At 43.3% G+C, this 13,078-nt stretch overlaps 1 protein-coding gene across 2 annotated transcripts in view; it reads left to right on the top strand.

The window, feature by feature from the left end:
- The window catches only part of IFT56 (intraflagellar transport 56), an 872,526-nt gene that overhangs the window by 724,723 nt on the left and 134,725 nt on the right, over positions 1-13,078 (top strand). For both annotated transcript variants that reach the window (XM_077452501.1, XM_077452500.1), the window contains exon 13: positions 8,023-8,111. In XM_077452501.1, coding sequence (XP_077308627.1) covers positions 8,023-8,111 — 89 coding nt within the window. The remainder of the gene's footprint in view (positions 1-8,022; positions 8,112-13,078) is intronic.

The following is a 13,078-nucleotide window of genomic DNA, read 5'->3' as shown; positions in this document are numbered from 1 at the left end:
TGGTGATTTATGTATGCCACAGCCGTGGCGTTGTCCGACTGTATCCTGATCGGACGCCCTTGAAGACTCAACGACCATGTATGGAGGCACAGCCTGATCACTCTCAATTCGAGCAGATTGATCGGCAACTTGGATTCTTCCATCGACCAGAGGCCCTGAGCCGACTGCATCCCATCACTCCACCCCAGCCGGATAGACTGGCATCCGTAGTGATCACCGCCCACTTCAGAGGAAGGAACGATTTTCCGGACTGAATCACCGGGGACCTCAACCACCAGATCAGAGAGTCCCTGACTGGTTGGCTCACCTGGGTCTGTCGATCCAGAGACAACTGAGATTTGTCCCATTTCAACAAGATCTCCTTCTGCAGGACTCTGGTTTGGAACTGGGCATAAGGTACTGCCTCGAAGGAAGCTACCATGAGTCCCAGTACTCGCATGCAAAAGCGGAGCGATGAGCACTTGCGGTACAACAGTAGTTTGACCGTAGAACCGAGAGTCTGCAATTTGTCTGAGGGGAGAAGGACCCTCGCTTCCCTGGAGTCCAATAGCAAACCTAGGTACTCCAGACCCTGGGTCGGCACAATCACTGACTTCTTTAGGTTCAACAGCCACCCAAATTCTTGCAGGGTCTGCATGGTGATCAACACATCCTCCTCTAATTCTGAGGTGGAAGATGCTCTCAGGAGGAGATCGTCCAGGTAGCCCACGATCGCGATCCCGCGTTGTCGCAGCAACACCAATACTGGAGCCAGTACCTTGGTAAAGACTTGGGGGGGCTGATGGCAGGCCAAAGGGAAGAGCCACAAATTGGTAATGGGCTTCCCCGAATGCCAAACTGAGACATTTTTGATGCCGAAGGCATATGGGTATGTGCTGGTACGCATCCTGGATGTCCAAAGATGCCAGGGAGTCCCCTTGATGGAGTGCAGCGACTACTGAGCGAACTGATTCCATTCTGACCCTCTGCACTTTTACAAAGTGATTGAGGGCTTTCAAGTCCAAGATCGGACGTACCCCTTCCTTCTTGGGAACCACAAACAGATTTGAGTAGAATCCCTTGAAGCGTTCCGATTCCGGAACTGGTACAATCACCCCCTGATGCAGCATGTCCTTTCCGCCCCCAACAGGGCCTCCCGGTGAACCGGGGATACGGGTAAGCTGGAGGGGAAGAATCTGTTTGGGCGGCCAAGAGAGGAACTCTATCTTGTAGCCTGTAGAAATCAGATCGCAGACCCATTGGTCGGACAACCAGGAGGACCACCGGGCTGAAAACCCCTGAAGGCGACCCCCCACCCGAGACATGGGTGGGGGCAAACCATGCAGTAGCAGCTTTGTTCACAGGCTTAGTAGGCTTGCGGTTTTGACTGTCCGTGGGCGTCCTGTCGGGCTGGGGTCATTTTGTCGAAGCATCGGGCGAATGAAAAAGCCGCTTGTGAGCAGAGAAAGAGGGCCCTTGCCTACGGCGTGGCTCCGTAGCCTTCCTGGCCTGTGGGAGTAGAGTACTCTTACCACCCGTGGCATTTTTAATAATGTCATCCAACGAGGCTCCAAAGAGCTGGTCACCAAGGAAGGGAAGATCCGTCAGGGCTTTCTTGAATGCCTGGTCAGCAGACCAGAATTTTAACCAAATCAGGCGCCTCAGCACCACAGCTGACCCTGGATAGCAGAGGGAGAGTATCCAGGGCCGTGTCACAAACGTATTTAAGGCCTTGCACTAGTTGGTCTGCTAGTTCCACGCAGACAGGGGAGGTCTGTTGCTCTCCCAATTCGCGGTGCAAAACTTTTGCCCACTCAGTCAGTGTCTGCGACACCAGTGCGGATGCCAGAACGGGTCGCACGGCTGACCCCACAACCGTAAACAAGGAACGAGCCACCGCCTCAGCCTTCCTATCTGTCAGATCCTTGAATGCAGGAGTCCCCTCAACCGGGATCGTGGGTTACTTTATTTAACCTGGATACTGGGGGGTCCACGACCGGAGGAGCTGACCATTTCTTGAGAAGGCTTTCCTCAAAGGGGTAACGCATCACCATGTATTTGGGGACCAAAAAGGTCCGTTGCAGGCGACCCCATTCCTTGTAAATGAACTTAGCAAAATAAGTCAGATACGGAAACACCTTAGGTGAACGTGCTGGCTTGCAGGACCCAAAAGGGACCGGTACAGCAGCAGAGGGATCCGCTGGCTCCTGAATCTTCAGGGTATCATGCACAGCTGTGATAAGTGCTCCAACTAGCGCTTTATCACGCACGGACCCGGACGGGGACTCATCCTCACTCTCCGAACAGTCCTGGTCAGCGTCACGGCAGGGACCGCTTTTTAGCACCTTTCTTCCCACACACCGCCTCTATCTTGGCAATGAATGAATTGAGGACCGCCGTAAGGGTGTCCCTAGGGACCGTGCAGTCCGCAGGTGACCCGGTTGCAATTGCAACACACACTGCTCAGCACATGTACAGCCCCCCCCCCCCCCCCGTGAGGGGGAAAAGGAGGGAGTTGGGGACCAGGGAGAGAAGAGAGGGGGGTGAGGGGGGCCCCCGACTCGACAGGCTGCACAGATGGATGCTGATAAGCCTGCACTGATGAGGCTGCACAGATGTGTGCTGATAAGCCGCACTACTAAACTACACTATGGAACTGATAGCACTGTGACACTGATGGCACGGTGGCACTGATGACACTGAAGCACTGATGGCACTGCGGATACTATGGCACTGATGACACTGTCGGCACAGTGACGCTGTGAAACTGATGGGCACTGCGACACTGGGCAGTGTTCCGGCAGTTTAAAAACTGTAACTGTAATAAATTGTAGCAAATTTACAATCTCACAGGATCTTTCCTGAGAGCCATCAATGAGAGATGATCTCATATGTTTATATTTCAGATCACCTGTCATGGTGATCACGTGATAAATGGCTGGTGTGATTGGCCATTTACCATGGTCTTTGATTGGCTGTAATCAAAGACCATGGCGCAGGGAGCATGTTCCAGAGAGGACATCAATAGACGCCTGCCTGGCATAGGAAGCCCACGCTGTAGCCGTCTTTCAGCTATAGCGCAGGCGGAAAGTGGTTAAAAAGGGCAGAGATGTATTTGGGAACTACAGGCCAGTCAGTCCAACATCCCCTGGGGGACAGTTTCAATTTTTTCTGCCCTTATTGGGGTGAGCAGCACCTGTATCTCTCCCTAGTGTGTCTTCACTTTGCTATACAATTTTGGGTGGTTAAACACCCTTTCCCCTTTGACACATGAGATCTAAGACATGAGTTGTGCACTGTGTGCTCTTCTGTGTATATTTTTGTATAAATTGTGAATATTACATCATAATGCATTAATATTGTACTTTCTAGGATAGCAAATGTGCCAAATTGTATATTAGGACACTAGGCAGACTTTTAATAAGGGGATCAAACTGAAGCCATATCTCTCCCTTAGAGCTCACTAAATTAGTTGCGCTCTTTTTTTAAAAGTCTGTACCTTTTGCCATACCCGATCGAGTAGACATTCTCGATCGTGGTGGAGATTGGATTAAGATCCTACTCCATTTATGAGCAAAGAGTTCCTTGAGACCCTATATTACCCTTTTACTTTGGCCTAAATCCTTTCACTCCCCCTTGCCTTCATCTTTTTGTATTTGGGAGGTATTTCCTCCCAATAAATCCCCTTAAGTTATTAATCAATGTGGTCACTTCTGGGTGGATTGAGTAACCATTTAATTTGAAATATACCATTAGAATTTTTTGTGCACAGCCTAGAATATGTCTGTTCTGTACGATTAATGAATAACTGTTTAATTTTTACTTTGCCACTTGGCAATTTATATGCATTGGTTTTTACTGATACTGGTATGCTACATTTTGTATAATCTTGCGAGTTTGTTTCTATGACTCTCGTTCAGCACTTCCCCACCCGCATTTTGGATCATTGGATCCCTGTGAAGCCTGCATGGCCGCATGTTTCCCCGGGTTTGGGATCCTGTTTCCCTATGCGTCTTCCTGGCAGGGTGGGGAGCTTTGCCAATCCGTGCTCCCATTTCGTTCCACTAGGTGGCCGAGTTTTTGCTTCGGCCACCTGTGGGAGTGATCACCCTGCCGGCGGCATCCCTGATCACCTCCGGGCATCTGGACGTTGCTCGTCTTGTGCGCGGACGGGCCCCTCCGCATGCACGTGTGACGTCATGGCGGAGGTGATGACAGTGGTCGGGGCTTTGCCTTCAGGGACACCGAGGGAGCCACACGAGGCATGCCGTTGGCTGCCATTGTCTCCCTCTGTGCACCAGGGATGAGGGGCGGAACAAACGTCACCTGTTGTCAATTCTTTCAGTACCCTTGTAATTAAGGATACTATTTAATCTTTGTGATGAGGGTTGATGAAAATGTGATCCCCTCACACTTTTCTTGGACGGCCAGACTCTTTTTTTTTTCCCCTCAATCATAGGAGTAAGTTACAATTATTCATCCACTAATTTTTTAAGAGTGTATTTAAATTTCATTAGCTTATATTTTTTTACATTCACTCCATTTTCACCATAGGCATATTAGCTTTGGATTTCCCATGTAATATTCTTTTCCGGCTGTCGCATCCCTCTCGCTGATATTCACTATAATGTGCAGAAACATGTACACTCATTGACCTTTCACTAATTAAGTGGTTTTTATACAACCACTTTAACACTAGGTTTTTTTTTGTTTTTTTTATTCTCCCCTACACTTTATCACTTTTCTCATTTTCTGTGTCAGCACTCACCACTCTACTGTTAGAGTTGAGTTGAAAGTTAAGGACATTTTTGGCTTATTTACATCAGTCATCAAATTTCTAATTTAATATTATTATGAATGTAATATAATTTTTTTTTCTTTCGATATTTAATTACCATAGTATATGATAGATCACTGTAACAGTGTCTGACCGTTCAATATATAAATTTAATAAACTATAATTGATATGGGTGTGCCTATGAGCTAATGCTCTGGTAACTGCTGTAGGTTCTGGCTCCGTCCCCTCTGGGATGCTTTGGTGGGGGGGGCATTTGTTTACATGTGACTCCTTGTAAGCTGCATTGAGTGGATCCTCCTCCACTTCTCGGTGTCTCATTGTGGCGTGGGGGAACACAGAATGATCTGACGGCTGTGTGGGAAGGTTCTGCCCAAGGGGTATCTCCAAATACAGTGGTAATTATGTGCAACGTGTTACCAAACTTTATTGCATATATTATATCTTGTTTTTAAATAAATTTGATATATTATTATAAATTTTCTTTTTCTTAGCAAACTCGTCCTCTGAAGAGACCCCAAACATCATGGGTCGAAACCCGTCTAAAATGTTATGCAATAGTCATATGCTGTGTATAACCTTTGTTTGCTCCTTCCTGTATTTGGCATGGGTATATCTACATTCAAGCTCATATTTTGACTCTCATGTAATAACCCACCTCATCTTCCAATAAAGTATTTCTATTCTTTACACGATGGTTGTTTGTCTCATCATCTATAGCTGCCTAAAAAAACCCTATGGGGGACCGTTCCTATTTTTTCTGCCCATATTGGGATGAGCAGCACCTGTATCTCTCCCTAGTGTGTCTTCCCTTTGCTAGACATCGATAGAATGTAAGCCGTGGGAGATGATAAGGGACAATATCCAATTTTCACATAAAAACAGTTTTATTAATAGTAACTAGCATGGATTTATGAAAGTTCATTCTTGTCAAACCAATTTGTTAACATTCTCTGAGGAAGTGAGCTGCCATCTAGATAAAGGAAGGCCTGTGGATGTTGTGCATTTGGTTTGTGCAAAAGCATTTGGTATAGTCCATAAACGTTTACTTTACAAATTGAGGTCTTTCAGCATGGACTATAGGGTATGTACCTGGATAGAAAACTGGTATAAGGGTGCGTTTAAAGGGTCGTGATAAATCACGAGTGCTCAGAATGGTCTGGCGTAGAAAGTGGATGCCCCAAGGCTCTGGGACCTATTCTGTTTAATTTATTCTTAAATATAAGGAAGTTAACATAAATTGCTCATCCACAGTGTTTGCTGACAATACAAAGCTAAGCAGGGCAATAAATTAATAGCAGGATATATAAACATTACAAGAATACCTCAATAAAATAAAGGGGTAGGCAACTACATGGCAACTGATGTTTAATGTTGAAAAATATAAAGGAAAGCACTTGGGGACTAAGCATATAAATGCAAGTTACTCGCTAGGGGAAGAACCTTTGGGGGAATCCAGGATGGGACAAGATCTGAGGGAATCCAGGATGGAACAAGATCTGGGGATCCTAGTAGATCACAGACTTAGCAGTGGCACGCAGTGCCAAACTGAACCAAGCAAAGTAGGCAGAATATTAGCATGCATCAAAAAGTGTATTTACTCAAGAGACAAAACAATAATACTACCACTGTACAAAACGCTGGTGTGGCTGCATGTCTAGTGTGCCTTTCAGTTCTGTCGCCAGTTCTCAGAAAGGTTATACTGAAACTGGTGAGTCTAGAGAAGGGCTACAAAACTAATAGGACAGAAGGACCTCATTTACTAGGAACGACTGTGAGCATTAAATGTATTCTCCCTGGAGAAGAGAGGCTTGAGAGGGGATATGATCTACAGTGCCTTGCGAAAGTATTCGGCCCCCTTGAACTTTTCAACCTTTTGCCACATTTCAGGCTTCAAACGTAAAGATATAAAATTTTAATTTTTTGTGAAGAATCACCAACAAGTGGGACACAATTGTGAAGTGGAATGAAATCTATTGGATAATTTAAAACTTTTTTAGCAAATAAAAAACTGAAAAGTGGTGCGTGCAAAATTATTCGGCCCCTTTACTTTCAGTGCAGCAAACTCACTCCAGAAGTTCAGCGAGGATCTCTGAATGAGCAACACAGCTCATCACCCTCAACACACCATCTCCACTGTCAAACATGGTGGTGGCAGCATCATGGTTTGGGCCTGCTTTTCTTCAGCAGGGACAGGGAAGATGGTTAAAATTGAGGGGAAGATGGATGCAGCCAAATACAGGACCATTCTGGATGAAAACCTGTTGGATTCTGCAAAAGACCTGAAACTGGGACGGAGATTTATCTTCCAACAAGACAATGATCCCAAACGTACAGCAAAATCTACAAAGGAATGGTTCACAAATAAACGTATCCAGGTGTTAGAATGGCCAAGTCAAAGTCCAGACCTGAATCCAATCGAGAATCTGTGGAAAGGGCTGAAAACTGCTGTTCACAAACGCTCTCCATCCAACCTCGCTGAGCTCGAGCTGTTTTGCAAGGAAGAATGGGCAAGAATTTCAGTCTCTTGATGTGCAAAATTGATAGAGACATACAAAGGTGGCTCTACAAAGTATTAACGCAAGGGGGCCGAATAATTTTGCACGCCCCACTTTTCATTTTTTTATTAGTTAAAAAAGTTTCAAAAATCTAATAGATTTCGTTCCACTTCACAATTGTGTCCCACTTGTTGGTGATTCTTCACAAAAAATAATTTTTTTATATCTTTTTTTGCCTGAAATGTGGCAAAAGGTTGAAAAGTTCAAGGGGGACGAATACTTTCGCAAGGCACTGTAAATATACAAATATATTAAATTAAAAATAAATATACAAATACCTCAATAATGATTCTAGCATAGGGAAAAAAAATATTCAGTTTCAGGGAGGTTAAGAAGACACATGGCCACGCAATGTAAATGGAGCAGAAGCAGTTTAACTTTAAACTGTGTATGGGTTCTTTACTGTCAGAACGATAAGGATGTAGAACTCCCTTTCACAATTGGTGGTGTTAGCAGGAAATGTTGCTAGTTTTGAAAACTTAGATGGGCATCTTAGCAAACACAGTACATGTGCATATGAGAGACGGTGTTGACATATACACACACACACACATATCTACACCCACATCAGTTGAACTGGATGGACTGTTCTTTTTATGCAGCCTTACTAACTAACTATGAAATTTGTTGTACTGTATACTGTTTATTTATGTAGGTATGTATAGTAAAATTGTTATATTGTTTTATTAGATACAATACCAGGAAGACAGTGTATGGCCTCTTGCTTTTTTCTTCTGCGGCAGTTTGATGATGTCTTGATCTATCTTAACTCTATTAAGGTTAGTCCTGATGTTGTGTTACAATATATATATGGACAGTAGTTAAAGTACTTTGCACAGCTGTGTTTAGAAGGTGAGAATCAGTGTTGCCAACCTACTATATTAAAATTGACTGACATGACACCCAAAATTTACTGGCACAGCCAAGTTTTTACTGGCATTTCCAAAAGTTCGAAAATTACAGTTTTAAGTGCAAATCGCAGTATTTAGGCTTCAGGCCATTACAAAATGCAATTGGCAATATGATTTAATGTAGATATTAAGGCAAATATATTTATTTTATTTTTGATACAGTAAGCAAGCTCCGGCAAAGGATTCAGGAGGGCAAGATTTTAAAATGGGCAGGCATATACAAATGAAATTGACTCTCACAACGACACTGACAGCAGTGTGCAGCAGCACAGATGATGACACTTCACCGACACTACATGTCCCCTCCTGAGTCACAGTGACAGTCTATCTCCACACCAGGTGGTCCCTTCAGTCCACTCCTGTCCAAACAGCACTGACCATCCTGCTCCCAACTTGCCTTGCTCCTGTCCCTCAGACCTGCACACGAGGCACTAATGGTCTCGGCCAGCTCCGGACCAGATCTGTGCATGCACAGTTTCGAGCCAAGCATCAGTCATATTTTTAACTGGTTATATTTTCCTGTCCCTGGGATTTACTCATTGCCAGTAATAATACTGACATTTGGCAGCACTGGTAATAATAATAGAAGCGTTACAGTCTCAATAAATTTGTTTAAAAACAATATTCAACCAGAACTCTGATAAAAATTGCATACATTGAATACCTTTTTAAAATCCTGATAAAACGGATATATGAATTTAAGGAGGATTCTGCTTTTTTTTAAAACGTATACATTTACCCTTTTTACAAAAAACTAAAATGTGTATCTATTATTATTTTTTTGCATTTGAGCCTGCAAAGCATTGCAGTTGCAATCAGTGGATCATAGGTGCAATGCTCATGCTCCCACAGACTGTTCCTCCAGCTCAGGTCCATACTGAGGTATGGACCTTCAGCTACGGAGCTGGAAGAAGGACTATAAGTGCAGTAACATTACCACCCTTGGGCACCATTTAGAACTACAGTTCCTCTGCTGCAGTTTTTTTATTCACAATTCTCTGTGAAAGAATGACGTGGCTGTACGGACAGAGCCACACATAGTCACTTCAAATAAACAGCAGTTGGCTGGGGAAAAAAAAAATATATTTTGTAAATGGGAGGCTGGTTTGAGGGTGGGGGCTGTAGACTCTGACTATGTTTCATGTCATACCCTCAATAAGAGTGTAACATGAAACATGGTCAGAAAGGTAGTTAGAAAATTACCATTGTGCTCCCTGTCCTTGCAATTGAGAATAGAAGGTAAAATGCAGTCGAGAACATGGATCTACATGCTAATTGGCAGCACAGCTTACCCAGAGCAAACTTGATTTACTAATGTATTATCACAGCATTATTTTATTACTCTTCAATCATGATTACTAAGAAAGGGCAACCATAATGTGCATGTCAGCCTTGGATTTTTTGTTCAGTGGTGGCACATCTTTCAAGCCAATTTATGTGTATGCAACAGCTTTTTTTTTTTTGGGCAAAAGTGTACCTATGTGGATTAAGTAAATACCCCCGTCTTATAGTGCTAACTCACTAATTCTCTTACAGTCAGTATTAAAACTTATATATTTCAACATGAATCTGGTATACAGTAGGGATGAGCCAAACAAGCCCCCCCCCCCCCCAGTTCAGTTTGCACCAGAACATACCGAACAGGCAGAACACACGTTAAAGTGTATGGGACATGAACATGAATAATCAAAAGTGCTCATTTTAAAGGCTTATATGCAAGTTATTGTCATAAAAAGTGTTTGGGGACCTGGGTCCTGCCCCAGGGGACATGTATCAATGCAAAACAATTTTTTAAAAACTCACGTTTTTTTCGAGAGCAGCGATTTTTTTAATCCTTAAAGTGAAACAGTAAAAATTAAATATTCCTTTAAATATCATGCCTGGAGGGTGTCTATAGTATACCTGTAAAGTGGCGCATTTTTCCCGTGTTTAGAACAATACCACAGCAAAATGACATTTCTAAAGGAAAAATTGTCATTTAAAACTGATGAATTGTCAGGTCTTGGCAATATACATGAAACTCATTAAAAAAAAGCGCATGGGATCCTCCCCCACCCCGCCCCCAGTCCATTACCAGGCCCTTTGGGTCTGCTATGAATATTCGGGGGGACCCCCAACCAAAATTCAAAAAAAATTGCATGGCCCTTCAGGTCTGGTATGGATTTTAAGTGAAACCATGTGCCAAAATATAAAAAAATGGCGTAAGGGCCCCCCCAATCCATACCAGACCCTTATCCGAGCATGAACCTGGTATGCCACAGGAAAAGAGGAGGGGGGGACGAGAGAGCACCCCCCCCCCGAACAGTACCAGGCCACATGCCCTCATCATTTCACAAAAAAGTGTCAAAATGTTAAAAACGACAAGACAAAAATAAAAAAAAATAAAAAATGTCCCATGATGTCCATTCTCTTTTTTAATAAAGAACTTGTCCCAAGCTGTGTCTTATTGTTTTTAACAATTTGACACCTTTTTTTGTGAAATGGTAGGGGTACATTTGTACCCCGTTACCATTTCACAGGGGGGGCAGGATCTGGGGATCCCTTTGTTAAAGGGGGCTTCCAGATTCCGATAAGCCACCCGCCCACAGACCCCCACAACCACCGGGCAAGGGTTGTCCCCATCAACATGGGAACAAGGTGCTTTGGGGGGCTACCCCAAAGCACCCTCCCCCTGTTGAGAGCATGTGGCCTGGTACGGTTTTGGGGGGGCACTCTCTCGTCCCCCCTCTTTTCCTGTGGCCTGCCAAGTTGCATGCTCGGATAAGGGTCTGGTATGCCATTTTTTTTAATATATGGAAATGAAGGGGAACCCTGCACCAAATTAAGACCCAAAGGGCTTGGTATGGATTCTAGGGGGACCCCCACGCAATTTATTTTTAATTTTGGTTTGGGGTTCCCCTTAATATTCATTCCAGACCCAAAGGGCCTGGTAATGGACTGGGGGGGGGGGATCCCATGCTCTTTTTTTCAATTAAACGTATCTATATTGCAGAGACCTGACAATTCATTACAGCTGCGATCAGTTTTAAATGACAATTTTTCCTTAAGAAATGTCATTTTGTTGTGGTAATATTCTAAACACCAGACATTTTACACTAAACACTTTACAGGCATACTATAGACGCCCCCCCCCGATATTTAAAGGAACATTTCATTTTTGTTTCCCTTTAAGCATTAAAAAAAATCACTGCTCCCAGAAAAAAACTGTTTTAAAAAAAAAAAAAAAAAAATTGCATTGATACTTGTCCCCTGGGGCAGGACCCGGGTCCCAAACACTTTTTATGGCAATAACTTGCATATAAGCCTTTAAAATTAGTACTTTTGATTTTTCATTCTAGTGTCCCATAGACTTTAACGGTGTTCCGACGGCTTTCAAATTTTTCCCCCGAACACCGCATATTGTTCGGTGTTCGCAGAACATCCGGGCAACCAAACTTATGCTCGGGCCGAACCGTTCACCCATCCCTAGTATACAGTGGATATAAAAAGTCTACACACCTCTTTTAAAATGTCAGGTTTCTGTGATGTTAAAAAAAGGATAAATAATTTCAGAACTTTTTCCACCTTTTAATGTGACCTATAAACTGTACAACTCAATTGAAAAACAAACTAAATATTTTTAGGGGGGTCATAAGAAAAAAAAAAAAAATAATAATGTGGTTGCATAAGTGTGCTCTTTTAACTGTAAATTTAGCGGTGTTCAGTGCCTCTGATTAACCCCAAATAAAGTTTAGCCATTCTGGTAGTTCTTTCCTGACTTTTTCATAGTCGCATCCTACTGCAAAAGCCATGGTCTGCAGAGAGTTGCAAAGTTTTAGAGGGATATCTGTTAAAAGTTATCAGTCAGGAGAAGCGTACAAAAGAATTTCCAAGGCATTAGATATACCATAGAACACAGTGAAGACAGTCATCAAGTGGAGAAAATATGGCAGTGACATTACCAAGAGCTGGACATTGATGAAAAGACGAGAAGAAAATGGTCAAGGAGGCTGCCAAGAGGTCTACAGCAATATAAAAGGAGCTGCAGGAATATCTGGCAAGTACTGGCTGTGTGGTACATGTGACAACAATGTTCCGTATTCTTCATATGTCTGGGCTATGGGGTAGAATGGCAAAACGGAAGCCTTTTCTTATAAAGAAAAACATGCAAGCTTGGCTAAATTTTGCAAAAACACATCTGAAATCTCCCAAAAGCATATGGGAAAATGTGTTATGGTGTGATGAAACCAAGGTTGAACTTTTTGCCCATAAATCCAAAAGATATGTTTGTCGCAAAAACAACACTGCACATCACCAAAAGAACACCATACCCACAGTGAAGCCTCGCAGTGGCAGCATCATGCTTTGGGGCTGTTTTTCTTCAGCCGGAATAGGGGCCTTAGTCAAGGTAGAGGGAATTATGAACCGTTCTGTGACGGAACCAATCCCACACTCGGATAGAGTGCTTCCGTCAGTATATCCCACTTCCTCCAATCTGACTCCAATCAGATATTCCCACCGCTTACAAGCCCAAAACAAGACGACACTTGCTTAGCTGCTCAGCATGGAATGCTTTTTTAGAACCAAAAGGACAAGTATTTATAATCCAGTAGAAGACTAAAACCTAACCTAATTAGCATGAGCTAATTATCTAATCATTGACCCAGACTAGTTGTCTGCGAGATAAAACTTTTCAGGGTAAGACTTTGTCTCCTAGCTCCCTGATTGACTATTCAATAAACATTACCATAAACATAAACACAGGGTTAATTAGCACAAACAACAATGTGTGAATACTCAATACTCAGACTAGACTCATTTACACAAAATTATACAAGACAGTCAGGATGGCTGGA

This window comes from Lithobates pipiens, unplaced genomic scaffold (genome assembly GCF_037356315.1).
Source record: "Lithobates pipiens isolate NorthernLeopardFrog02 unplaced genomic scaffold, aLitPip1_a1.2 Scaffold_23, whole genome shotgun sequence".
In the NCBI taxonomy this organism is placed as follows: Eukaryota; Metazoa; Chordata; class Amphibia; order Anura; family Ranidae; genus Lithobates; species Lithobates pipiens.
The sequence above is the reverse complement of the archived record's forward strand: the minus strand, read 5'-3'. Positions and strand labels throughout refer to the sequence as shown.